This window comes from Oryza brachyantha, chromosome 2, assembly GCF_000231095.2.
Source record: "Oryza brachyantha chromosome 2, ObraRS2, whole genome shotgun sequence".
Taxonomy (NCBI): domain Eukaryota; kingdom Viridiplantae; phylum Streptophyta; class Magnoliopsida; order Poales; family Poaceae; genus Oryza; species Oryza brachyantha.
In genome coordinates, this window is record NC_023164.2 from 7,775,893 (window position 1) to 7,803,198 (window position 27,306).

Consider the following 27,306-nt stretch of genomic DNA (forward strand, 5'->3'; position numbering starts at 1 on the left):
TGATCTCGAAATTCAGCATGAACTTCTCTCTAAATTTGGTCTAAACTTGACCTATTTTTCTCTTTGAATTTAGTTCTAGCTCGATCATACATCTAGATTCACAGGCCAAGTTCAAACCAAGATTGCGCTCCTAATTTTCTAGTTCAAAACTGCAATTTCTACCAAGGTTAACATATGATAAAAAAGACATGGCCGTGTGTCTGCTTGCTCTCTAAGCCCATCTTGCTACCATTGTTGTCCCACCGTGCAGCCGCTGGGGTAGCAGCTAGGGAGGGTTGATTCCGCTGCCGATGCATGACATGGAAAAACGCAACAACACACATGTGATAGGAACGAAGGTCAAGAGTGTCCATTCACAACTCCCTTTATTTTGTCAATATCGTCTAAAACTTCAAACAAAGATAACTATAGGGAGTACAAATATTTAGCGCTACACTTTTCAAGCATATATATTATTACCAAATAATGTCTCAATTCAACTGGAACTAGCTACAAATATTTGGTCTAGTCGTCTTAATTAAGATGCAGCAAACTAAAGCAAGCAAGCTCTATAGATCATACATCCACTCATGGATCTAATTAACTAGGCAAACACATCTATCTAAACCCATGTTTAGCAAACTATAAACACCTATGACCACGTGGTTATTATTCACCTATGACCACCTGTTAAAGTAGTAACTTGTGATATCGTAGCTTTAGCACAAATCTTAATTAGCTATTTATGCTAAGATTTTGGTAACCTCCTATAGAAACTTTAACATCGTACAAACATTTTTGTGGTCAATTGTTATGATTCTAATTAGGTGCCGTATAATGTCTCTAAACACGTATAGTACACAATTGTAAAAAAAAAATCAATAACTATCTGTTTTCAATCTTGTATGCTCACAAATCAAATTGCAAATAGGTAACCATCGTTAGTAACACATATATATGCTACTTTAGTACTTCCTGTTACACAGTTTCAAGCTCCATAGAGTATGTGTTACAAACATACTGTGTAACACATATTTTGTGCTGCTATGATATTTCTCTGTGAAGCATTTTGTCATGGGTTACAAGTTTGTGTTACTTTATCCCTCTTCTGTAGTAGTGTGTTCAGCAAACTATAAACACCTACGACCACGTGGTTATTATTCACTAAACTTTAGAAAAATCTACCTAATGATTACACAAATCCGTGCTCCCCAATTCCAAGGACTTATTTGATATTAATGATTTGTTTACGGATCCCTATGTAATTTTCAAGTGTCTCGATCCCCCCAATTTAGGGTTACGGGACAGCACATATAAATAGAGAGAGTGCACAGTGTGGCCCCGACCACCTGGCCCCCAAATCGGACACCGGCGGCGGCAGAAATGGAGGGCAGCGCCGTCGAGGGTCAGCGGCGGCGGCGGCGGCTGCCGTCCAGCGTCGACAAGGTGCTCGGCAACGACGACCTCCTCGGCGTGATCCTCCTCCGCACCGGCGGCTGCCCCGTCACCCTCGTCCGCGCCGCCCTCGTCTGCAGGGGCTGGTACCGCCACGCCTCCCTCGCAGCCTTCCTCCGCCGTTTCCGCGAGCGCCACGGCCGGCCCCGCCTCCTCGGCTTCTACGTCCAGCTCGGCCACTGGACCTCGCTCCCGCGGTTCTCCCCGCTCCCTGGCCTGCCGCAGGAGCTCGCCGCCATGGTTCGCCGTGCCAGGCTCGATGTGGAGAGCTACGGCGGAGCCGAGGCCCCCTGGATCTGCACCGACCTGGGCTGCTGGAACGGCCGCCTCCACATCAGCGTGTGCTCCCTCTCCTCCAGTAGCAGCAGCGACAGCACGGTGGTGTGCCACCCTCTCCTGCCCGGGAGAGAATGGGTCGTGCTCCCACCCAGCCCAGACCGCATGAGCTTCTACTGCGATGGCGTCCGCCACAAATTCCTGCAATTCCATGGCTTCGTCCCTAACCTCGGCGGCAGCGTCGAGGACGGCCTCCCGTACATCTTCCTGACCATTGGGACCAAGCAAAACCAAACCATCGCGCACGTGTACGCAGCACGCGATGGTGGCCGTGACGATTCCTCCTGGAGCGTTCTTGCAACGGCCGTGGCTGAAAAGCCCTTCTTCCTCATGAGCAACCAGCAATCCAAGGTCGTTCTCCTCGACGGCGCGGTCTACGCGGTGGCGAAGCACGACGACGGGATCGCGATCCTCAAGCTGTGCATCTCGTCCTCGACCTTCTCGGTCACCGCCGTTCCCGATCATGTGCTGGTGGAGGGGGAATTCAAGGGAGCGTTCATGCTGTCACCGGCCGACGATGATTCTTCCTCCGGGATCTATCTGATCAACTGCATCGGGACTCAGCTGAACATCTGGCTCCACAAGACGAGCAGCAGGAGCAGCAGCAATGGCGAGACGAACGACGACTGGACGATGGTTGATACCATCATGCTGGAAACATTCTGGGGGACGGAGGAGGATGATTATCAGGTTGATCAGGAGGAGGTCGATGTTGACGAACATGTTGTCATACATGCGGTCACGGCTAATGCAGACTTCGTGTTCTTCGAGAGGTACTGTGATGGCATCATCTACCTGCTTGATGTTAGGGCCAGGGCTGCGCAGAAGGTCTATGAGCATGAGGCGAGCCTGCTGCATCATCGGGTGCTCAGGATCCGGCCCTTCACGATGCTCTGGCCGCCGACCTTCCCAGCCCTCAAGGAAGATGATCCTGATGCAACAAGCACAGTTGGGCGCTGCAAGGTATATATGATGATTGGCCATTATGTTAATTACTTGTTCATTTAATTTATCATGCTTAGCTTTTTTTCCCGATGAATTGTGTTTGTTTATTTATTAATCCGAGTCAGTGTAACGATATTCATTTTGGGGAAAAGCTAGCTACCGGTATACCGTCTCCATCATTAGGACGGTATCCCTTGTGTGCGGCTGTGCGCCACCGTACCACGTGCGCAAAAAGCTAATTAGTAGTATGGTAGTTAATGGAAGTTAGCAATTTCACGATAATTTAGGTGTACATAGAAAGTTATATATAGTCATTCTTTTATATTGTTTTAATATATACTTTTTATTGGAACTGAGATATTTTAATGTATCATTTGTATTTTAAAGTATTATGCTTATACCGATGAGTATTGTCGGTACCATCTTGTTATCAGTCGTCACTGATGGGGCATCAGCTGGTGTCACCATAATATCAGTTGGTACAAACCGAGTATCAATTGGCCAGTGCATTCTCAGATTTGATACCAGTAAGATATCATGTTTGGTACCTCGTAAGAATCATCCCATTCTAAACGAGATATCGTGCAATAGCAGCCCCTTTTGATTCTTTTGTTTTATGTCACTTAGATCTATATATACAACCGTGGGATGGTATTGGTCACTTATATTTTGTGGTTGACTTTTGCATGAAAGAATTTCAATTCATATTAGGTTGTGGAATCTTGAGTTGCACAATGGACTTGTTTGGGGGAACTTAAGATTTTGAGAAGTTGTTGGTGAGAAACCTGGTTCTCAAAATCTAAAAGAAAAAAATGGTTTTTCAACTTCTAGCTCATCTAGTTTATTTTTTAATTCTACAACTACAATTTCTCAGAATCAAGGTGAGAATCTAGACTTTTTGAGGGATCTAGTGATTTTGGGAGAGTTAACAAAAGCTCCCTTAAACAGGCCCAATATCATATTTATATCTAAAATATATGTTTTTATTTGCAAATATATTACTCAAGCAACATATTTTGTAACCATGAGATTTAGGATTGGAAAGACATGATAAGTAATTGTTCATATTGAACCATGTACAAGCAATATGAATCGTGATATTTGGATGCATGATAAGATTGTTTGTAGATTATATTATACCTTTTTCCTAAAACCAGTGAAAATGTTTCAAAGGTGATATTGTCCTATGTTCTTTTCATCATGAAAGATACTGATTCAGGTATAGTGGACGGATATCCCAGTCCTAAATACTAGATGTTTTATTAATCCCCATCTTTTATCATCTATGGTACAGAAAAAATCTGTTAAATTATGACAAAATAATTTAACGCTAGGAGTGAGGTCTCTTGTGTCATTTACAGCACATATGAGTATAGGATTGTACTTGAAAAATATCTCAACTCCACAGTAGTGATGGTTCTAGTATAGTTATTGCATATATATATATATACTTGATGATCCAAGAATCGTAACATGGTGGATATATGATAGAACATTGGCCAGTTATAATATATTTATAGAACAAAAAAAAAGGAAATTTAGTTTCTATTTGAGAATAAATATATGCTACTTGAATATATAGTCTTTGGTTTCTGTTCATATTTTCAGATAGAGTAACTTTAATTCATTTGATGCTATATCTTTGCAAGTTAAATTTTCCCAACTATTATGTGTACACATTGCCAGGAGAATGGGGCTTCGAACGGAGGGTTAAACTAAAAATCCTGGACTCTTCAGCAAGCTCTGCGGTTGGCAGTAGTAGTGACTTCGATCAGAACATGGAGGTTGATCGACTTCAGGCATGCAGCTGCTGGATGTTTCTTTCCTTTGTTCCTCTATCAATTAAAAAGTTGTTGCCAAGACAAATGCTGATCAGTTGCAGCGACTTTGTTTTTTCCTTAATTCCTCATAACTTCCTGATCGGAACTCGGATGTTGGATTATGATTTGAAATGTATTAAGGCGCTACATGGATACCGCATGTCTAAATATTGTGCCTTATTAATTTTTTGTGTTGCTTAATTTATCCTCGATATTATATATGTGCTTGCCAGGGACGGTACTAATTCAGTTTATACTGAAACCATATATCATATCATTTGCAGGATTTATTGGGGATTAATTTAGTTGTTGTCAACTAAATATATATTCACATCAAATCAAATGTTGTAACAGCCGGTATTGGTAAGGACGTTGAACTCTTTAAAGATAGATAGACATATAGTTCCTATAATCTAATACTGTAGTAGTCTAACTACCTGCCTTGCCATATATATAATAATATATATATATATACTCTTGTGTGCACACCCGACTGGCAGCATATTAAATACACAAACTCATCTCACTGCTAGATGTTCAACCACACTTTTATACGGTAACAAATAGTCCTGTGAGTACGTAGATCAAATATCAAGATCGCAGCCAATATCAATGGCGAGATCAGCTCGTCCTCCTCCACATCGATCCGCCCAGAACCCACTGTTCAGCCAGCAGATTACAAAGAGCCTTAGCAAACAGAACTGTCCCTTTGGTCTACGCAGGCAGGTTATGACAATCTTGTGGGGCGCACATGAAGAAGGTGATGGCTAAAGAAATTGAGAAGGAAGGTGATGAGATCACATGAGTCTCTCCAATACAGCCTATGAAGAGTTGTTTGCTCATGGATCAGTAGGACCTTAGGTTCCTCTTCTCTAGAAAACTTCACGCAAGTTGCTGGTGTGAAGACAGTGATGCAAGCATGGGAGATGTTCATGTCCAAGTCAAGGGCGGGTGCCATATATAAACGTGTGTCTAACCCTAACAGCTACGCAGAAGGGATAGATTAATGTCACTAAGTATGTCTCCAAGATTCGAGCGCTTGGAGATGAGATGGAAGCTGTGCATGAAAGCCACTTGACAGAGAAAGCTATATATAGTGGCTTACATCATGAATGAATTTGATTCTGACTTTGATCCTATTATAGAGGCTGTGGTGGCTATGGCACAAGTTGTGTCCGTCATTGTATCCTAGATATACTCACAACTTTTGAGTTTTAAAAACATGATTAATTTGGCTTTGACAAACATACGCTGCATCAACTTTAAACGCTAATAATCATGGAGGAAACAATGGTGGCCATGATGGAGCTAGGCAACTACAGTCATGTGGCCGAGGATCTCCAAATTGCGGTTGCAATACCGGTAGCATTACCGGCTAGGTATGGTCGCGGCGATGGCCACGTACGGCAACGCTGGTGGATGAGGACACATCAATGATCATTGGTGGATGCTTCACTACCACAGTGTCAGTTCCCTAGTACTCAACACTGATAGGCCCAAAACCAGACACCCTCGCGCCCAAATAAACACTCGGCACAAGTGACACTAGTGCCTATCTGTGTCGGGTCTTAGTAAATAACCATCACAAAATTTTTGACTGCCTATTTGTGCCGATTATACACAATAATCGGCACAAAGAGCTTCGTTACTTTGTCTTGTAATCTCGTGATTGGTTAGATCGTTGATTTGTTCATTTCAGAACCTCATCTTTAATACTCTTGCTAATTTAATACTACATCTTTATTTTGCAATCTGACTTGTTCTTCTTGTTCATGCTAGTTCTCAATTGATTGCAGAAACAAATAGTCTCACGATTGGGCTGATCGAGCACCCATCCAGACCATGACTGCCTCTAGAGTTGGTGCAATAATTACAAAGGCACAACATCCCTAGACAGTTGTACTCGGGTCACCAATGTCGCTCCACTCAATTGACTTATCATGGAAAGATCGAAACACCTTAACCAGGCTAGGTTTATACTTTTTTCAATCAACAAGGTGTGTCAATATTCTTATGCAGCCACTACAGAGCATTGGACACAATAAGTAGGATTCTCATATATCTAAACTACACGGTAAAACTAGTCTCAATATTAGTAAGTCTAACTCTTTGGTTGTTAGTGCTTTCTCTAATGCCAATTGGCAGTATATCAAGATGATCATCGATCTTCTAGAAGATTTGCAATCTTTATACGGAATAACCTTATCTCTTGGAGTGTGCATAAGCAGGCTACAATGTCAGGACGTGGTGCATAAGAAGAATACAAAGCTTTAGCGAATGCTATGGCTTAAATTATGTGGATACAACTTTACTTCAAGAACTTGGAATACAGACGCTGAAAGTTGCCAAGATGTGGTGTGATAATTGTGGTGCAAAATATTTAACTACTAATCTTGTCTTTCATGAACGACAAAAGCATATAAAAGTATATTATCTTTTGTTCAAGAAAGAGTGGCTAGAAATTTACTTGAAGTTGATTATGTTTCTTCTAAATATCAAGTGGCAAATGGTTTTACCAAGACATTGATAGTGAGACAGATGGAGATGTTGAGAAACAATTTGAACCTTGTCGGTTAGATTGAGGAGTGTTAGATATTCACATGAAATATTGTAACAACCAATATGGGTAAGAATGCTAGACTCTTTAGAGATAGATAGAGATATAGTTCCTGTGATCTAGTCGGAGTCTAACTACCTACCTTGCCACATATACACTATGTATGTGTGCTTGATTGGTGGCATAATAGAAACACGAAATCGCCTCACCGCTAGGTGTTCAACCATGCCTGTGCCATCTATAATATACAAGGTCTACATGTTGAGCATGCAATCCTACATCATTCTTGTGCTCGACCTGGTATCCATGGACACCTGCTTCATCAACCTCCCAAACAAAGTGTGCCATGAGCAGGATGAAGACCTCGACCTATTCTGGTCACATGATTTTGGTGTCAACATCATTCATTTGCCACCCTCAAATGCTATAGCTAGTGACTTTCTAATGATCAATTGGGTCTTGGTTGACGACATATCCTTATATCGGGGCATTATTTGTCACCCGCTAACAGTATCTCATTTAACAATTAATTTGATACTCTGTGTCTATAACATGTGGGCCTTGGACCTAACTGTTATAGACACATAAATTTAATGCGGCTTCTAAGAGTGACGAATCTTTTAAATATTCCCGGCGATGATTGTGAGTTCTTGTTTCTCTGCGTTGATGGCAAGGTGTTCTACGTGGATGTGAGGAGGAACATCGTGGAAGGTGTTCGAGGTGACATCGAAGGAGGTGCTCTGCCTGTGATCCATCAATTGATGATGGTTTGGCCCTGCTATCTTCCCAGTGCTGGAATAGATCAAGGATCCTGACAGTGGTTTGGGTTTTGGTGATTGGTGTGTTATATATGTTCTTGTCTGCTACTAGATCTATCATGTGTTTTTTTCTTTTGTTTTGTGGTAGGTAATGGACTAATGGTACGATCGATGAATAGAGATTATTGTTAATATATAGGTGTCCTTTAGTTACTTATATCAATCTAAGTTAGTTGTCCGCTTGAATGTTGCATTAGAAATTTAACTCTTAATACAATGCCACTAGCAGGCTTAGTTACTCCTATAATAAGAACTAGAGCGTGGCCTGCGCATATTGCGCGGCTAGCATCGTTATAAATTGTATCTATATAGCGTCTATTATCTAGATAATAATTACTTTTAATTATTTAATTCAAATTTAAATTTTCCTAAATTATATTTTTTCATAGAGCCTCATTTACCTGTATTACTTATATATATACATAAATTCCTTTCTGCATAATACTAATTTTTTAATTCAAAATTTAGATACTTCTAAATTATATTTATAAATGGACACTTTCTCTTATTTTTTCAATTTTAGATCTTTTCTAATTATATTTATAGATGGACTTTTTTCTCGATATCAATTATTTTTTTAGTTCGAGATTTGAATTTTTCTAAACTATATTTACACATGGATTCTTTTTATAATTTTTCTTTGTTTCTAATTCTGAAATTGTATTCCTAACCTGATTCTTTTTAATTGAAATTTCAGATATTTCTAAATTATATTTATGGGTGGACTTTTCCCTCAATATCAATTATTTTAAACTTTTAATCCAAGATTTATTTACACATGGGCTTATTATTATTATTATTATTATTATTATTATTATTATTATTATTATTATTATTATTATTATTACTACTACTACTACTATTCATTTTATTTTTAATTCTAAAATTGCATTTCTAATCTAATTCTTTTTAATCAGAATGCTCCTATTCCTATTACTTTGGTTGCCTAGGGTATATATATTACTAATGTGATGATACCGCCATGCATGAATTCGAAAATGACTGGGATTTTTCCTTGTTCTTTTATTTTTATTTCTCTTATAGAAATACTGAGGCCGCGTTTGGCACCATGACTTAGTTAACTAAGCCTCTCTTGTTTTTCGTGCGCACACTTCCTGAACTGCTAGATGGTGTATTTTTTACAAAAATTTTTCTATAGAAAAGTTGTTTTAAAAAATCATATTAATCTATTTTATATTTTTTTAATAATTAATAATTAATTAATCATGTACTAATATATTTTACATTTTCCATGTCAGTGCATAAGTTAACTTATGTCCACGTAACGAACGCGGCGTGAGATGTTTTTATTCTACAAAATCCAAATCTGAGACGTGCACAGAGATCGGCTGATCAGAGAGAGATCGACCAACGCCATGCACGCATGCATGTGTATGACAAAATATAGCACTTGGAGTAACGTTATATAGATAAATAATAATTAAGCTAGGGATTCTTTTGTGCGATTGTAATAATTAAGCTAGGGACGACAGATAGAATATTGCTGTCCGATTAATCTTCTTTTCTTTTCTTTTGTCCGATTGACTTTTTCTTTTTTTCTCTTATTTTTTAATTAATCTCAGAATTTATAGCCCATAAGAGACAACGTGGAGACTACTTTTTCTATTACTTTATATATATAATACATGATGAATTGACCTTGCAGTTTGTAACTGCAACCATGAACTGCAAGAAAAAAACAACTTGTTGATCCTCTGTATATCCTTCTGAGCAGTACAGTACTACTTTCAGTAACCGGGAACTAGAGAATGTGTACCTCAACCATAAGTGGTTTTAGTGTTTCTATTCCCGTACCGGTGATGGATTGATGCATCATTAATTCTGTACCTTTGTGAATTACAAGGAAACTGGAGGATTATTTATATATAGGTTGTGGATGTTCATTGTCCGCAAAGTCTGAAGCATTGTGGTTGCGATGTTAAAATCTGAAGCATTATCCATTTGGCGGTTTCTTTCGGTTGCTCATTGTCTTACTTTCAGTTGAAATCTCAAGGAGGAAGGAATATTGCCCAGAAAATGAAAACTATGTCGAGGTTGTGGCAGCCTTGTTTGGGCAACAACACTTGGTTGATATATTGTTTTAGGCCCCTGACTTAGAGTTTTGTTTTGTGTTCTTTTAGGTGTGTCTTGTTTTCGGTTTGTATGTTCTAGGTGTTTTGCTGTCTGGTATTCAAGGTGTAGTATACTCCTGTTTTTTGGGAAAATTTCGTTATTGCCTTTATTTCAGAGTCTAATATTGATTTTTTTTTAGGATTTTCGAGTTTGCCCCTACTTTTTTAAACCGAACGAAGTGAACTGGTTGCCCCTCCTGATGGAAGTTACGAAGACCATTAGTTGCCAAATATATTCAGTTAAAAAATAAAAGATTTAATTTCCGAAATTATAAATGACAATTTTACCCTGTTGCAACTAGAGAGAGAGGGCGGTATGGAGTGGCAATTTCTCAATCTAAGCACTAAAAATGGGGCTGCGTCGGTGGGTCGGTGGCGGCTGGGCGGGGGGAGTCGGCGGCGGGGCTTGCGGCGGCTAGGAGGGGGCGCGACGTCGGCGGCGGGGCTTGTGGTGGCTAGGCGTCGGCGGCGGGGCTCACGGCTGATTGGAGGGGCACGCGGCGCCGGCGGCAAGAAGGGGCTCGTGGGGCTCGACGGTGCCGGCGGCGGCTGGGAGAGGGGCGTGACGTCAACGGTGGGGCTCGTGGCGGCTGGGAGGAGGCAAGCGGCGCAGGCGGCGGGGCTCACGACGGCTGGGAGGGGCGTGAGTCCGTGCTCCTCGGCTCCCACGAGGACGACGCTGAGGAAGGGCGCGCCAGCACCAGCACCAGCAGTAGCAGCTCCTCCTCCGGCAGCGCCGACGCCGACCTCTGGACGCACAACTCCCATGGCCTCCTCCGCCCCGTCTTCGATCAGGCCCACGCTCGCTCCCGTCCGCTAGCAAAATTCGACATGAACGCCTCTGCTTTACTTGGCAATCGGGGTTGTCCCTCTGTTAGGTTCCTAGAGATTGATCCCAAGGCGTGGTACGACACAGCTCTTTCTGCCCCTCGACACTAGAATTGGCCTTGAGTTTTGGTTAGTGTTGCAGAGATCATTTGAGGTTTAGGTTTTCGCTATGATATTTTGAGTAAACTGAAGATGAATTAACAAATAATATTGTTATTTTGTTGTATATATCTTGCTATGATTTGGAGCTATGATTTGGAACGAAGGGTAACAATACAAATAACTAAAAAACAGAGATAAAAATGAAATTCCTAAGAAAGGGTAAAATAGTTCTCTAGCATTTGAGTTAACACGTTAGTCCTTCCATCCAGGGGAGCAACCTGTTCGTTCAGTTAAAAAATGTAGAGGTAAATACGAAAACCCTAAAAGAAGACGTAAAATCAGTATTAGAACCTGAAATATGGGCAAGAACGAAATTGTCCTTTTTTTACGCAATTGATTTTTGGATGTACATTCGACCTCTCATTTTATTCAAAATTATAAGTCATGATTAAAGTTCATACAGTAATAAATCAAATTATAATAAAATAATTAATAATTACATAATATTTTTTAATAAGATGGAGTCAAATATAGATCCAAAAGTCAACGGTATCAAATAAAAAATAAAAAAATGGAGAAGTAATAGTTTAGTTTGGGGCGTCTTAAGGTGTTGTCTGATGGATTGGTGTTTCGGTGTTTGCCCTTTCTTGGACTGGACTGTGTTGTTTCCCTCTCTATCAGTGAAACAATCAAAGCGTTTGCCTTTGTTTTAAAAAAAAGTTATAAGCATTATCTTGCTCCTTAACTGCTTTAACTATGAACTGGAACCAAATGTAAAACATGCGGCGAATTCTGACGTACGGGATGCTGTACCTACGATCCTTACTTGAACTTGTAATGGTGGGTACAGGTCCAAATGTTACGACAGAATCACATTATTTGTTTGGAATTGATTATAACCCGAGAAAAATATTCTAAAACAATCAGTATTTAGGACTCAAATTAGGACAGAATTGCTATGAAATCAGATGATACTGATTTCAAAACATGCGGCACGTCATACAACACAGAAGGGTATAGGATCTTCAATTTCACTAGATATGTCGTGACTTCGCGTGACTATAATCTCCATATCTATGTTTACATATTATTCATGATTAAGTATATTAAACTTGTAATAGAAATGACACTGTAAATACATGTTTGTACCAAATACTTTCCAAGAAGTGTAACGTGACATTAATAGACTTATCTTGTTTGTAACTAAAAATATTTTACAAAAGGATCATTTATTTACAAATACTAAAAATATTTACTTTACTTTCTATTATTAGAAATGTACTATTCGAACCTATAAAAATAAGACTCCTTTTAGGGTAAGAATGTTAATTTACAATAGTTAAAATTATGGGTTACAACTCTAAATAAATCTAGGAACTTAAATAGAAATAATACATTTAGTATTATTTGTTGGCCTAAAGCTACACTGAGCGTAATTTAATTAGAATATAATATATATAGCATTTTTATGATTTTTGAGTTGGTACTGAGAGGTACCAAAATTTTAGTGTAAAGTACCTAGTTTAATTTTACACTGAAATTTTGGTACCTCCTGTTATCTCTTCAAGAACTGTAAAATTGCTCTAATATATAATATACGGTTGAGATGTTATTCGTATTTATTGGTTTGAAGTAGTGCTAGCCAATTTAGAGCTCTCAGTTCTATAATATTTTTATTATCTTGTATTATAAATTTAGTATATGAGTGTTTTTTAGAGTTTTTTATCATCCTTAAAAAATCATTTTGAGGTACCATATTTTTTATGTAAGCATTTAGTATCTTGAGATATAATGCAATAAAATTAGTATCTTAAGATACTTTTTAAAAGGATAAAAATGCCTCTTTCTATAAGGGAAACAGGCTGGTGTGCCGCTGCTGTATTTCCTCTCGTTTATCCTATAGTAATATCTTTCATCATTCCATTGCCTTAGTTGACATTTAAAATTTTACCATTCCTTTGCCTTAGTTAACATTTAAATTTTACCCCTCACATGTGTGCCTCATTGAACGGCTAAGATTCTTTTTATGCCTTTTATCTATTTCTCAATAGGACGGCCAATAAATTCGAGGTGACGTGCCTCGTTCAGGTTGAGTTTTGAGATTCACCTTTCACTAGTAGAGATATGCACAAAATGAGGAATTTAGATTCAATACAAAAGCTACAAGATGTGGTAGTATGAAGTATGAGCAGAATAAAGTCTGACACGACAAAATGTTTGCAGCATATTAATTGAATCCTAAACCCGCCATAGTTCCAGGTTTCTAGCTTTTGAACTAAAATAAAAACTACAGAAGCAGTGGTTTGCAAATGATAACTTGACCTGTAACAATGACATAATTACAGCAGGCGTGAAGAGAATCTGGGCCTGGTTACCCTGAAGGCCAAAGAAGGTTATTCAAATGACCAGCTTAAAATTCCTCAAAAAGTACGACAAACTCAAACCATTAAAAAATAGAGAAAATTACTGAACCTCATACCTGAACGAGGCCTGAAAATTCTTTACCCCCTAAATATTGCTCGAGATGTCAAGCTCAACTTTTTTTTTGGAAACTCTGTCAAGCTCAACTTGTTAAGCAAAAGAATACCTTTGCAGTATAATAGATGGGGAATGAGTGGTTCACACCCAATTAGGGTTGAAAGTGATTTGAATAATTTCCGTCCGACCGGATCGTTTTCCGGATTCGGATAGTTTCGATCGAATAGTTCCGGAAATTTTTGAATTCAGAATCGAATTCAGAAATTTTTTTCTTCGGAAACGAATACGGTATGGGTGATATTTGTCGGATTCAGAAAACGGTCAGATACTATTCGGATTTCTTTTCGTATTTCCAGACCTATGCATTTTAACCATTCAATCAAATCATCTCGTCCTAAAGAAGTCCATCCCAACGTCCAAACTAGTGTTAACCTTAGCTGGTTCTGACTAACTAGCTTCAAGCAGTCCAGATATCCACGACCACACTCACGGATATTTCTTTTTATGTATTAGTAATCACTTATATTTGAAAACATTGATAACGTACTATCATATTTGTTCCGATTAATATTCATCACTGTATTCGTTTCGATTCATATTCACTATGTATGTGTATTCGATAATATTCGATTCTGTTTTCATATCCGAGTTTCCAATTTCGATTCCAAAAAACAATATGAAAACAAATACGATAGAGCTAGTATTCGATCCGTTTTCATTCCTCCACCCAACCAAAGGAAATAGATTAAGTTGTGTCATACTGAAATCCTATCTTAAAGCATAACAAAGAAACATCACATAAGATTCTCAGTTCTTAATGGACTAATAGCTGCATGCCGAATTGACAAACTCTCAGACATGCATCATCAAGCCACAAGAGAAAAAAATGCTCTAGGATCATTCATACTGATCATGATCATGTTTCAATATTTCTGGGAAGGTGGGAGGCCAGACCATCATCAAAGGGTGTATTTCGAAACGAACATCTTGCTCTGGTGCCATCTCGAACACCTTATGCGCCGTCCTGTCCGCGAGATGCACATGGAAGATCACACGGTCGACGACCAAGAACAGCTCGGCGTTGTCCTCGACCCTGCGAAGCGAAACAAACGCATCCCCAACGGAAGGATTCCCAGACTCCCAGCCGGGCCTCAGAGCTTGGCCGATCCACCGACGCAGGCACAGCGTGTCAACCAGCTCCCAATCCCCACCATTGCCATTGCTGTTGTTGCAATCCGTCACACGGTGCCAGACATGAATCTGTAATCCACTGAGATGAACAAGATGTAACCCAGAATCGCCGCGCCGTATCAGCTTGAGGTTTCCCATACGGTCCAGCTGCTCCACGCCGTCTGGAAGCTTAATCAGGAACGTGTTCGAGGATTTCAGATTGAACACGAGGATGTGCTTCTTGCCGAGCATGTAGAGATCACCGTGGAGAAGCAAACCGCCTCTCATCCTGCTTGGCCAGTGCGTTGGCAGATCGATTGATCTGGAGGTGCGGATCTCGATCGATTCGCCTCTCACGGAGACGGCTGTCGCCAGCAATTGGCAGCCCTTTCGAGTGAAGACGACGAGCGTGTATGAGGTATCGTCGCCGCCGCCGTCCTCCGGGAGGAGCATGCGAGCGTCGCCGTCGCGCGGCACCTCGACGCCCCTCTGGTGCAGCTGCGAGTGGAGGAGCGGGGGGAGGTGAGGCGGGCGCCGCGCGGGGTGGAGCGGCGCGAAGACGCCGAACCGGAGGGCGTCCGGTGGGGGCGGGAGCTCCGCCCTGAGGAGGCGGCCGTTGCGGGAGTCGAAGACGACGGCCGACCCGGACGTGCCGCCGAGCCGGAAGCAGCCGCCGCGGCGGAGCACGGGGGCCAGCTCCGGCGGCTGGTGGGGCAGCGGCACGAACTCTGGCTGCTCGTCCCTGCGCGCCGTGTGGTAGAAGCCGAGGAGGCGGGGCGGGCTGCGGGCGCGGAAGTGGCGGAGGAAGGCCGGGTCGGAGGCGTGGAGCAGCCAGCGCCTGGAGACGAGGGAGGCGCGGACGAGGGTGGTGGGGAAGTCGAGGCGGAGGAGGATCTCGCGGAGGAGGTCGCCGTCGCCGAGCACCGACGACGACGAGTCCATTGCTCGCGATTGCAGCCTTGCAGGTGGTCACTGGTAAAAATGGACATACGTATCTCGTGCTCCCTCCGTTCCTTTGCACTTATATTTTGGGGTTTTCACGGTACCTATTTACTCAAAGACACAGTAGTAGTAAAAGACGTATTAGTGTAGTAATTTTATCCACTACCGTTGATTTAATGGATATTTCTGTCATTTGCTTAAATAAAGAGAGATAAATTAGTTTTTTTATTGCTAACTGGACAGCACGGCCAAAAATAAATAAATAAATACTTAGTTGTGGGAGAAACAAGATCGCACGGGCATGAAGCAGAACGAATCGTTCCCGTCGCCTCTGCCATCCGCTGGCCCCTGCCTCACATCCGTCACCGCCGGCGGTCCTCCGCCGCCGGCCTCACTCACAGATTACAATATTACCACAATAATTTTTACCTAAATACATTGCTACATGATTTAATCACTACACTATTGATCTATTTCAACCATTAGATTATTCTTAATGGATGGCTCACATGCACTTGAGGGTACCTTAAAAGAATTATATATTTTAATACTATCTCCATTTTCGCACCGTAAAATGTTTAACTTTTTTTTTATCATTCGTCTTATTCAAAAATTTAGTATAAGTCATAGGCAAAATAAATGATATTTTCGTAACTTTTTAAATAAGATAAATGATCAAACATTGCAGGCAAAAAATCAAACATCTTACATTTTATAAAATGGTTGAAGTAGTTTTCACCGGTAATTGTTTGTGCACGTGTGTGAGACTCGACTTATTTAAATATTTAATACTAATAGAGAAATAAAGTTATAATTAAAGTATATTTAGATAACAAATTTAATCATCACAAAATAGATGGTATTTACGTAAGTTTTTTTTATAACATAATGATGAAACATGCGTAAAAAAACCGATGTTATTATGTATTCAAATACAAAGAAGGTATTTGTTGCCAAGAAGTCCTCGTAGTTAAACTAGACCATCCGTCCTTTTATTACTATCAAATTGCCCGTGCATTGCAACTAGATTTTATATTTTAAAAATATCATTAAGTGAGAGTGGTAATCCACCGTGATTTATTCTTTAAACACGGGGTACAAATAAAAAGAAGCCATTATAAACTTTGAAACTGATATATGGCCTAGTAAAATAAAAGCCCATGTGACCCTTAAAAAAAAAAGCTCATTTAAGAAATCTAACCCTAACCCTACTCTCACTCCCCTCACTCCCTCCCTCTCTCAAGTTTTAGCGGTTGTGGCGGCGTAGCAGGCGCGGGCGCACGGTGGCCCGCGGCGGGGCCACCAACTGCGTCGGGCAGGCGACAAGATGAGGCCAGCGGCGTCCGGCCTCGCCACCTCGGGTGAACCGGAGTGGGGTTCGGTGACTCGCCGTCAGGCGTTATTAGCACTCGCCGGTGAACATGAGTGGGGTTCGATGTAGGGGGCAGAGAGCGTTGGCGGGCAATGTCGGGGCTCACCACCTTGGGTGAGCCGGAGAGGCGGTCGCCACTCGGCGTCCAGGGGGCGCCGGCTCCTATCTTTCTTGCCCACGCAGGGCCATGTGTCATTGACCCACCACCACTATAATCTTTTTACTACGGTATATATTAAGAGATTTGCTCCAGTTCAATAAAAAATATCTTGAGGTGTCGTTACCTTGAGGTACCAAATTATTTCCTATCATTGAATTTAAATAAGTAGAATGTGCACCGTTAGATCCAACGACCAGAAATGAGTCGGTACCACGAGGTACCGGTACCTCGAGGTACTTTTTGTTGGACTGAAGCAAATCTCATATATTAAAGTATGTTACGTACTTAAACATAAGTATTAAATTCCGGTTTAACACAACATAATCATTTCAAAATAATTACTTGTCAAAGTTACTACTACCTCTGTTTCATATTGTAAGAATTTCTAGTCTTACCTAAATTTATCAATTGATGAATGTATATAATTTATATACATGTCTAGATTAATTAGTATTCATATGAATCTAGACAAGATTAGAAAGCAGTGAAACAGAGCGAGTAAATTATAATTGAAAATCAATGGTCACAACAAAAAATAATAGAGGAGTATTGTTTTTTTATTTATGACTTCATTTTTTATAACTCTTTCAATCCCAATACAGGTTTTTATTTTCTATATATTTTAGAATTAAAGTTATTTTGAAATGAAGAAATATTTATTTAGTAAAGTGACTCTAGAACACAATATTTTTATTTAATTGCACACTGGGTTAGGTCTATCGATTTTGGCCGGTCCAATCACACAAGTAAACGGAATAGCTAAGCCATTTTGTCGGTCTACTCCTCTGGCGACCAAAACTTTGTATCCACAAACTTTGTACTCTGCGCATCCTCAACAGTCAACCCGGACAGCCACCGCCATCACCGACGCTCCAACCTCTCCTCGTCCACAAAACTGGCACCATCGCCGTCGTGGTACCAACATCTTTGGGTTTTGAGATCCAGCCATGTCGTCGCTATTGTCGTCGATGATCTATCTCTCCACTTCTCTCTATCACCGAAACGTCGGACATCACCAAGCTCTTCTTGACATTGATCTGTTCTTCTCCCCGCGCAGAGTTGCGATCGCCTGTGAAAACAGGGCTTATGCACCCTTGCTTGCCTCCGCCATGACCTTCTTCTAGCTCTGGCTCTGTCTCCACTGGCTTCGACTCTTTGTCCCCATCCTGTACTTAGCTGAATTTTTGGTAAGGAAGCAGGCACGCACTTAACCATGGTCAGCTGCAATTTCATCTGATAGATTTGAAACATACGAACAACGTGGACGGGTTACAATCAAATAGTACCATTTCAACAATATTCACCTTTGTTTTGTCAGGGTCTAAGCCTCTGCAACACAGAACCACACATACAATTCGAATTAAGCAAAGATGGATGGCTGTCGCCGTTTAGTTCTGTTAATACCAGACAAAAGTATAACGCCTCCCTAGCAAGCTGACACTGCATGGCTTTGCTACCGGCGGCGAACTGATAAATAATAAGAGGCGAATTACAGGCAATAACCACCACCCTTTGACAATTGTAAAGCTTCATGAGGCATGCACGGGTTGTGCACAAGATCAGCAAATCCAAGGACAATCTCAAATAATTACCAGATTTTTACAGCCATCTCAACACATGGAGATGGATAAGATAACCAGATTTCTACAGCGAGTCCAAAGTAGTCTCGGCTTCAGTTTTGTCAGAGATCTGGGTGTCAGGGTGTGCTGTTCAGTTTTGTCAGATTACTGCTCGTCGTCTGAAAACAGAGCGCGAGTATTCCCGTCCAGACAGCAATTTTCTGATAGTCCAGTTCGTGATGGGCATGTGGAAGAAACACACACTCCTCCTTCGCAAAGAAAGAATCCCATGGTTCCCAACTGAGTTCTGCAACTTGATCAAATGACTGTTGCAAACAGACATTGTCAATGACAGTAGGTCCCAATAGCCTCCAATTGTTTGCCTGGAATGAAACCCCTTCAAATGCAGAACATGAGCCAGCAGCCACCAACACTTTTGCCGGAATGACCGAAGGAGGTCATTCAATATAATTAAGATAGGAAGAAAAAGGTTACAAGAAAGTTTTATATCGTCAGCTGACTGTCGAGGAAGGATGTGTACCAGAGCACACGCCCCGAACCATGTGTCAACCGCCCAAACACACACTACAAAGAGGAAAGCCAAGCACCGAACCGGCCCATCGCTATGCGAGACCGATCGCCACCAGAGCTAACGAGACCACTATGACACGAAGACTCTAAAACGACACCCTCACGAGCGTCGCGACGCCAAAAGACGCCGTCATCGTCCATCCAAAGACCAGATAAGGTTTTCACCCAGAGCTTCTTGACGAGGGAGGGATACCTCAACAGTGCCCTAAAGAGGGTTACTACGCCCGAAGGCGAAGTCACCGTTGGCCCAAAGAATTGGGCTAAGCTTTCGCTCAGAACCTCCTACCACCGTGGTACATCATCCAATCCGAAACCACCATCTGAACATCGGCAGCATATGGCTTCCGCCACCCCCGACCGACGCCCCTCCGTCAGCCGGCTTCATCGAACCACCATCCTGAGAGCTGGCCCAGGACCTCTCCGTTCCACCACCCGCCGGCCTCCTCACCAGATCTGGCCAAAGGAGAAGCCATGACTAGATGGCATTACTTCAACAGCCTGAGCTTCCCTCGCTGACAAGTTGTCGCCTCAATCCAACCTAGAAACTCCCCATAGAGAAGGGGAGGAGCTCCAGGAAGGGCGAGGGTGCTGACCAGCAATGAGAAAGACGACCCACCGCCGCCAGCCCCCTTAGCACAACCATCCGGGCCTACGCCAAACTCAAAAACGTTGCCGCTCTAGCTCCGACGCTCCCGTTGCCCGCTGCTGCTCCCCACCTGGCCACCACGGCTGTGTCCCAGTTGCCTAGCCGCTAAGGCCTGGTCGCTCGTGCCCGCACCAACGAGCCACGACCGCCACGCCCGGAACGCCAACGGAGGAGCCGAACATCGTCGCCGCCTCTGACAGGGAGAACGCCAGTCACCACCATAGTTGGGACGCTGCCGTCACACTGCTCAGCAGCCATGCGCCGCCACCATGGCCGCACGTTGCCCAACCGCCTCACGCCGCCGCCGCGCCAACTCTAGGCGGGGGATGGCCGGATCCGCCGCCTCCCGAGCTCCTCGCGCCGCCGAGCACCTCCTCGCGCTGCTGCAAGCCCCCACACGCCGCCGAGCGCCTCCTCGCGCTGCCGCTAGGCCAGCTCTAGGCGGGGATGGCCGGATCCGGCCTTGGGCGCGCCGGATCCGCCGCCTCCCGAGCGCATCGTGCCTCCTCGTGCCGCTGCAAGCCGCCTCGCGCCGCTGCTAGCCGCCGCGCGCCCGTCCGGCCTGGCTGAGAGCCCCGCCGCCACCGTCATTGCGGACGGCCGGCTTGCCGGCGGCCGCTCGGGCAGCGGCGAGGAGGGAGGGTCGGAGAGGGGCGGCGGCGCACACAGGGTGGTCGCCCCTGCCGCCTAGGGTTTGGACGGCAGGGGCGCGCGTGTTTCTTCAAAATAGCCCTCAGCCATATCCAGCAGCCACCAGCACTTGAGACTCAAGATTTCACAACTTTCTTGAGCTGCTCCACACAGTCTGGAAGCACGATCACAAACAAGCTCGTGGAACCTAATAATGATTGATGTTGCAGAGATTGGTATTAACTAGTTCCTAATTTCCATCATTTTTGCCATCTGCAGCATGAAGCTAAACTTGAATGTGACACCCCATAGGTAGAATGCCAAAATTAACTGAAGAAAATCAAGCCACTCCTCATGGATAGGCCAAACAGCAGAGGCTAAAAAAGAACCACTAACACAACATGGGAACCATGAGGAGGAAATCTGTAATTCATTGAAAACGTGGAAATGGAAACTATGCTACGACATTATTGTAAATTTGCGATAGGTAGGGTAGATGATCTTTTACAACCTTGACCAAACCCAAACCGTTTGGAAGCTAGATATCAAACTTGCAAAAAGCTCCATGATATGGAATGAAACATCACACCTCCTGGTGGCGTCATGATGATACATAATCTAAGGTACTGGCTACCCTTTTAACAATAGTAAAACTACACGATCAGTAAGTAATTCAAATGACCAGCTCAAATAAGAGAGTTTAAAAAACAAGCTAAAGAATATGGAATGAAACATCACACCTAAAATTTAAATCTGAAATATTCCACAAGGTAATGTATTTAAATCTGTAAACCAGAAGTTCTCCTGATGGTAATATCTGGCACCAAATGTTATTCCCCCTAGTATAGTCTGTTGATCGTTTAGCACAAAGAGAGCTTGTTTTGAGGCAGACAAAGATAGCATCCCATCATGACTCTAGTATATATTCTAGATACATAGTATATATATTAATGTTCAAACCCATCTTAGAATAAGTTAGCCCATAAAGTAAGTAAAAAATATACATAGTATATTCATGTTCAAACCCATCTTAGAATAAGTTAGCCCATAAACCAAGTAAAAATGACTAAACTGAATCCTTGAACTTTATTCAGAAAGTTGCTACAGGTAATGAACTTAAAACCAGATAGAATTATTGGTCGTATCTGGCATTTGAGTTCTTCATAACAGATTACAGTCAGCAGATGATGTAAATGCAAGAAAAAGCTAGTGCTGAAGCATAAAATACATAGCACCATATCCTCAACTACTTATACAGAGATGAATGGAACTATAGGAGTACAGTGCAAAATCAAAACAACGCGAAAACATTCACCAGAGATAAAAGGAAAACCTAAAAGAACACAGATCTTGATCATGACCATAGTTCAGTGCCAAAAAGGTGGGAGGCCAAACTTTTTTTATCTATGAAGAACGTCATTACGATTGCACTATACTATTGAACATAGATAGCACCAAGGCCTTGAATGATCAGAGTCTCAGAAAGAAAACATACATCTAAAAGAATAATTTAAAGCAAGGAGGCAAAAGCATCCTAAAAGGTTACATTTTAAAATGCTTTGGACTCTTCAGTGCCATCTCAAATGACCAGGGAGAGTGTAGTTTGGCGCCATTGGCATGTATAGATTAGGTACAGGGTCTGCTATTCAAATGACCAGCTCAAATAAAAAAGCAAAGGAAACATGTTAAGAATTTACGGAACATCACACGTGAACTTTAAAACTGAAATATCGCATGAGATATTAAAGTTGACCTTGTTAAGCAGAAGTACGACCTTAACGGTAATAATTGGGTGTGCAGCCCCCAATACAGTATGCTGACTAGGTTAACACAAATAGAAAGCTTATTTTGATGCAGGCAAATATAACATCATGCAATATACATTCTCAATGCATAATATACTGATCTTCAACCTGATCTTCAACTATGGAGATGCTACCTTAATCAGATGGTTACAGCAGGGGGACGACTAATACTATACATGAAAAATTCAGACCCAAAGTATACAATATATAAACTTGCGAGGTGCAAAAGAAAAATATTCCAGAATCACTCAACATCGTCTGGATCATAAATAAGTTCTGGGAAGGTGGGAGGCCAGAGCATCATCAATGGAAATATGTCAAAATATCTAGATACCTTTGGTGGCAGCTCAAACACTTTGTTTACTGTCCTGTCCACGATATGTATGTGGAAAATCACACGGTCTACCTGCAAGAACACCTCAACATTGTCTTCCACCCTATGGAGGGCGACGAAAGCATCCCCTGATTCCCAATTGGGTTCGGCAACCTGACCAAATGATTGGCGCAAGCAGATGGTATCAACAAGCTCCCAATTGCCACCACTACCGCAATCTACAGTGCCGGTGCGGAACCAAACATCAATCTGAAACCCCTTGAGATGGATAAGATATAAGCTGGAATCATCTGCCCGTAACAGCTCAAGATTTCCCATCCGTTGCAGCTGCTCCACACCATCGGGAAGCTTGATCAGGAACAACCTCATAGATGCCAAATTCAACCCAAGAATGCGTTCCTTCTGGCCTAAGAAATAGACATTGTCGTCGACAAGTAAATCACGCCTTATGTTTCTTGTCCAGCCTCCATGAATCTCCACAGATGACGACTGAGAAATATTGCTCGGATCCAAAATTCCAGGTTTTACAGAAACTGCCTTGGCTAATGCCTCCTGATCTTTGCGTAAAAATTCCACAATAGTGTATGACGGATCGTCGCCGCCGCCTCCCCCCTCAGGGAGAAGCATACATGAGGCATGCCGAGTTTCCCCCGGCTGGCGAGGGAGTTCGTGGATCAGCGGGAGAGCCGGTGGCTCGCTGGCGGGGCGCAGCGGGCTGATGATGGTGACCCGTGGCTCATCGGGAGGAAACTCCGCTGCGAGGAGGCGGCCGTTGCGGCAGTTCAGGATAACGGGCGCGTCAGGGCCGGTGGCACCAGGGGCCAGCCGGAAGGCGGCGCGGCGGAGCACGGCGCTGAGCTCCGGCGGCTGAGGAAGCGGCACGAACGACGGGATCTCGTCCCGGAAGTTCTCTCTGGCCGTGTGGTAGAAGCCGAGGAGGCGGGGCGGGTGGCACGCGCGGAAGCGGCGGAGGAAGGCCTGGTCGGAGGCGAGGCGGAGCCAGCGGCGGGAAACGAGGGCGGCGCGAACGAGGGTGGTGGGGAAGCCGAGGCGGAGCAGGATCTCGCGGAGGAGGTCGTCGTCGCCGAGCACCGAAGAGATGGCCGCCGGCGGCGAGGAGGGAGGATGCGCCCCATTACCTTGTGCCATCGCCGTCGCCGTCGCGGTCGCGGCGTCGCCGATGAGCTTCGGTAGCGTGGTCAAGTGTAGGCTCGCTGAGGTCAAAGCACGGGGTTTTCCCTTGGACTCGATTAACTGGGCCTTTTTTATTTTTTGCCACTCTCCAGAACAAGGGTTTAATTCCTGTCAGGCAACTTTATTACAAGTAAAACATATATGCCTAATCAAATACTATCAGTTTTTTGTTTTATTATTTTAAAGCTAAGTCACTATATTAACCAAAAGCTGAGGGTGATCAGCGAATTTACAAATAGAAATAATTTATTAATAAAATTTTTATATACGTGTGTTTTGCGATATAAAATCCAAGACTAGAAAATAAACCACGATGAAAAAACACATAATTAACTCCAAATCTCAATTTAAAAGTTTAAATTTTATCTTATAAACATAAAAACGAGCTAAAAGATGGGGCTGATGTTCACGTAGAATTTTTTGGTGTTGCACCCACCATTAATTTGAAACTATTTAAGACGTCAATTTGTAATGAAAACATTACTCCTGCTACACATGACACGATTGTGCTTTGAACACACATGACACGATTGTGCATTCACCACACATGACACGAACGTTTGTCAAGTTGTGATACGCGGTCCCATCAATAAAGCATGTGCACGACAATTTAAATCATAGGTTTTCGCATTTTTAATTACTTCTTAATGTGATTTTTGGCAACAATTACTATATAGTGATTTAGTTATAACTAGAAACCATGTTAAGTGCCCAAAAGTACTTGCAACGAAGATAGGGTGATGACAGCACCGACGTTCAAAATAAATAATAATTATATAAATTTTTAGAATAAAACAAACAGTTAAACATGTACTCAAAAGTTAATGATATTAAATAGAAAATGTAGAGGGACTATATAATATACTACACAAACATGTGTAAATTGGACATTAATAAGTTCTAATGAAATAAACTCTGATTACTTATACGCATATTAGAGTGATATTAAAAGAGTTTTGCCATTTATAAATAGCGTAGAATTCAATAGATAGAATGGATTTGTCCAATATATCAAGCTATAGACAACAAGAGATAAGTTTAATTGTTGCGTGTATCTACTGTAACTAAAGTTCCTAGTCATAGGGTCATAGGTTAGTTTTGCTGAAGCATGGAGTACCCAGACAGTGCATTGTGGCACTTGGCTGGTGTCTGGCGGTGGGAACGGATCTGTCTGCTGCAGCTATACACCACCATGATTTTTCAACATTTTTTAATTCACACGGTATTTAAAAAACCCACTGCAAATCTTTTATCGAGTCCTAGCGGTTTTGGTGATTATTATCATAATTATTGCGATAAGTGAAACCATAATCCTACTCCTACGTTTAATTTGTCAGACGGGCATTATCACCCCGTCGGGGTGAAGGGAAATAGTGGTTACCTTCGGAAAGGTTTGATCAAACAACTGTTGTTTGCAAATAGTCATCAATTGTTGCATGGAATAAAACCCTTTCAAATAATGGATCGAGGACATTGAGCCACCAGCCACCAGCTAGCACTTGAGCCTCAAGATTTCACAACCTCCTTGAGCTGCTCCACACAATCTGAGCACGATCATAAACAAGCTCGTGGAAACAAATCAAATCCGAACAAACAGTTTGGTACTTTTTCTCTCAACAGTTTGGGGGGTTGATTGCATATTTGCAAACGAAAAATAATTTATAAATAAACTTTTTATATACGTATTTTTAACGATTTGAAAGGCAAGGCTGAAAAACAAACTTTGATAAAAAAATCTTAAAATTAACTTCAAATTTAAGATTAAAAATTTAAATACTGGATTATAAGCATAAGCGCAAACGAAAAGATTAGGGGTGTCCACGTTGCCACGGAAATGTATCCTGTCATCACTCCTAATTTTGACCAAGTTTAGGTGACACCTGCTTGGCATCATCACCATTTACCACTACTTGCTTTGCCATGCCCTCTATCAAGCTTCCGGTCTTTGAAAGCCAAACTGTTGGCAATCCGGCATGTGTACTGTATATCCATATATTATGTCTACGAGGTAATTTTAAACCATGGATTTACTCATCACTATATACAGATAACAAAGAATATAAAATATATATAATAAACAATTTTACTCATGGATTAACTACGAATTACAATGTTATTTAAGCAATTTAAACATGGATTTAACTTAAATGTGCAAAATTTAACTTAACCATATGTTAAAACATTATGAACTAATAAAACACACGTACATTTGGATTTGGTGGGCAAATAGACAAACTGGACACGGGAAGTGGTTACCCATATCTATGTCATTTACCTATCAGAAATAGGTTTGCCAATAGCATTCCCACACGTACAAAATAAAGAACATATCTAACTCAAATAAGATATTTACCTACAGGTATTGTCATGATTGTCATCCCTCACGACGATGTCAATGAGTCGGGTTTTCAGGGAGAAGGAAGATGGAAGAAATGGTTGGCTGAATTTTGGCCAGGAAGCTGTCACGCTCTCCTATTGTAAACTACACACATGTAGTAGTATTTCGAAAGCACGCATACATTATTAGCCCCTTCAAACATCTCTTTCTTTAGTCAGAATTCTTTCTAAATATATATCAATTGGACATGTGCAATAAACATGCTAAAACTTTTCTACAAAGAAGTTTCCAACCTCTTAGCTTATGCCATCTTGTTCTCAACAGGATATCGATCTAACATTTAGAACTTTCTAAACAGGGGCGGATCCAACGTGGGGCGGCGGTGGCTCGAGCCCCCGCTACCCCCGTTAAAGCCATTGGAGCCCCATGAAGACCCCCTAGAAAGGGAAAACTGAAACTATATCTAAAGTATTCAGACCCCCCTAATCTCGTTGGCTAGATCCGTCACTGTTCCTAAACATAAAAAACTTAAAGAGGAATTATAACATTCAAAATTGCCTAAACAGCATAGGTTAAAGAAGAACTATTCACAGCAACACTGGAAATTATGAGGAAGGTACCAATTCATGATACATGAACTGTGGAAATTATGCGGAAAAAGTTCACTCTAGGTTTCTTAACTTAGCGTCGAATCTAGCTGAGGTCCCTTAACCTCAAAACCTAAAATGTATACCTCTAAAATCACATAAATCGTTCAAAAAAGGTCCCTTGACAGTATTGACTCTATTTTTGACTGGTTTCACTGACGTGGCATACTGTGGGTCCCTCATGTCAGCGGTTTGATTTTTTTTGTTCCCTTGTTTTTCTTTCTCTTCCTTCTCTCTAGTGCTCTCCTCTCTCTCTTCTTCTATTCACGGGGGTGGTGGCGGCTGGCCGGGCTGGGCTGGGGCGGTCACCGGAGCTGAGGGGGGAGGATGAGGAGGTGAGGCTCCCGTGCCTAGCATTCGTGTCGCTGGAGGGTATAGGTTCTCCCTTGCCTAGAGGTGCTTGTGCGATGACGACGATGTGCAGGTGAGGACGGCGTGCCGCCGCCACCGCGTGGCATCCCTGTACAG

General features: G+C 42.2%; 3 protein-coding genes across 3 annotated transcripts; 1 reads left to right on the forward strand and 2 right to left on the reverse strand.

Annotated features, from left to right (window-relative positions):
- Window positions 1-1,362: 1,362 nt before the first annotated feature.
- On the forward strand, window positions 1,363-7,907 carry LOC102714810. Its single transcript, XM_006648484.1, has 2 exons — window positions 1,363-2,733; window positions 7,767-7,907. Exons 1-2 carry the CDS (start codon window positions 1,363-1,365, stop codon window positions 7,905-7,907), a joined length of 1,512 nt encoding a protein of 503 aa, XP_006648547.1.
- A 6,246-nt stretch (window positions 7,908-14,153) lies between these two features.
- Window positions 14,154-15,567, reverse strand: LOC102715092. The gene has a single exon (XM_040521408.1). The coding sequence runs from the start codon at window positions 15,560-15,562 to the stop codon at window positions 14,348-14,350; it is 1,215 nt and encodes a 404-aa protein (XP_040377342.1). The 5' UTR covers window positions 15,563-15,567; the 3' UTR covers window positions 14,154-14,347.
- Window positions 15,568-22,277: 6,710 nt separating this feature from the next.
- Window positions 22,278-23,883, reverse strand: LOC102715371. Its single transcript, XM_006648486.3, has one exon. The coding sequence runs from the start codon at window positions 23,806-23,808 to the stop codon at window positions 22,570-22,572; it is 1,239 nt and encodes a 412-aa protein (XP_006648549.1). The 5' UTR covers window positions 23,809-23,883; the 3' UTR covers window positions 22,278-22,569.
- Window positions 23,884-27,306: the final 3,423 nt, after the last annotated feature.

Coding starts and splice junctions, on each gene's coding strand:
- LOC102714810 (XM_006648484.1), top strand. CDS start 1,363: ATGGAGGGCAGCGCCGTCGAGGGTCAGCGGCGGCGGCGGCGGCTGCCG. Junction 2,734..7,766: donor GCACAGTTGGGCGCTGCAAG/GTATATATGATG, acceptor GTTGATGGCAAG/GTGTTCTACGTGGATGTGAG.
- LOC102715371 (XM_006648486.3), bottom strand. CDS start 23,808: ATGGCACAAGGTAATGGGGCGCATCCTCCCTCCTCGCCGCCGGCGGCC.
- LOC102715092 (XM_040521408.1), bottom strand. CDS start 15,562: ATGGACTCGTCGTCGTCGGTGCTCGGCGACGGCGACCTCCTCCGCGAG.